Source organism: Condylura cristata, unplaced genomic scaffold (assembly GCF_000260355.1).
Source record: "Condylura cristata isolate star-nosed mole 26May11 unplaced genomic scaffold, ConCri1.0 scaffold00023, whole genome shotgun sequence".
Taxonomy (NCBI): Eukaryota; Metazoa; Chordata; class Mammalia; order Eulipotyphla; family Talpidae; genus Condylura; species Condylura cristata.
The window spans coordinates 9,463,206-9,463,829 of record NW_004567124.1 but is presented as its reverse complement, the minus strand read 5'-3'; the positions used below and the strand labels follow the sequence as shown (position 1 = coordinate 9,463,829).

General features: G+C 56.1%; 1 protein-coding gene across 1 annotated transcript in view; it reads left to right on the top strand.

Annotated features, from left to right (window-relative positions):
- The first annotated feature begins 361 nt into the window (after window positions 1–361).
- Window positions 362–624, top strand: part of LOC101637089 (C2 calcium-dependent domain-containing protein 4A) — a 1,208-nt gene continuing 945 nt past the window's right edge. The window contains exon 1 of the mRNA XM_012728528.1: window positions 362–599. Within this exon, the coding sequence (XP_012583982.1) occupies window positions 362–599 (238 nt within the window). The remainder of the gene's footprint in view (window positions 600–624) is intronic.

The window sequence follows — 624 nt, the reverse complement described above, 5'->3', positions numbered from 1 at the left end:
ATCCACGTTTCGATTGTTTAAGGAACGATTGCACAAGCAAAGCACACTTGGGCACCGAGGACCCGAGTTGGAGACCAACATTTTGAGAATCTCAGTCCTAGGCCAACCAGGGCTGATCTAGTGAAAGTAGTGAGCCCCAAAAGTGTACATGTAAGAGACCACGAGAAAAGATTGTTTTTCAATCACTGAAATATAGTTTGCAATGGCAGTGTGAGGGGCAGTCTCAGAGGAAGGAGCACTTCGAAAGGACGGACAGGAACTGCTGTGCCCTGAGGATTCGCTCTAACGACTAGTGTGCACTAGTGCGGTGCCACCCCAACAGCTCCAGAGGAGGGCCAGCCAAAACAGGCATCCACACCGAATGTGGTTCCTGGAACGGCTCCGTTTGGATCCCGAGCGCCTCCTGAGGGGCGGAAACGGGCTTTTCCAAGGTCGGGTCAGCAGAACCACGGCGGTCACGCCCACCACTTGCACAAATGTGCTCACCCCAGACCGCATCCCGGAGTTCTGCATTCCCCCACGACTCGCGCCCTGCTCAGCACCAGCTGCTCTCCGGGACTCTTGGGGCGAAGAAGTAGGAGCCGAGGACAGCTCCGGAAGCACTGACTGGGACCCGCGCTCTCA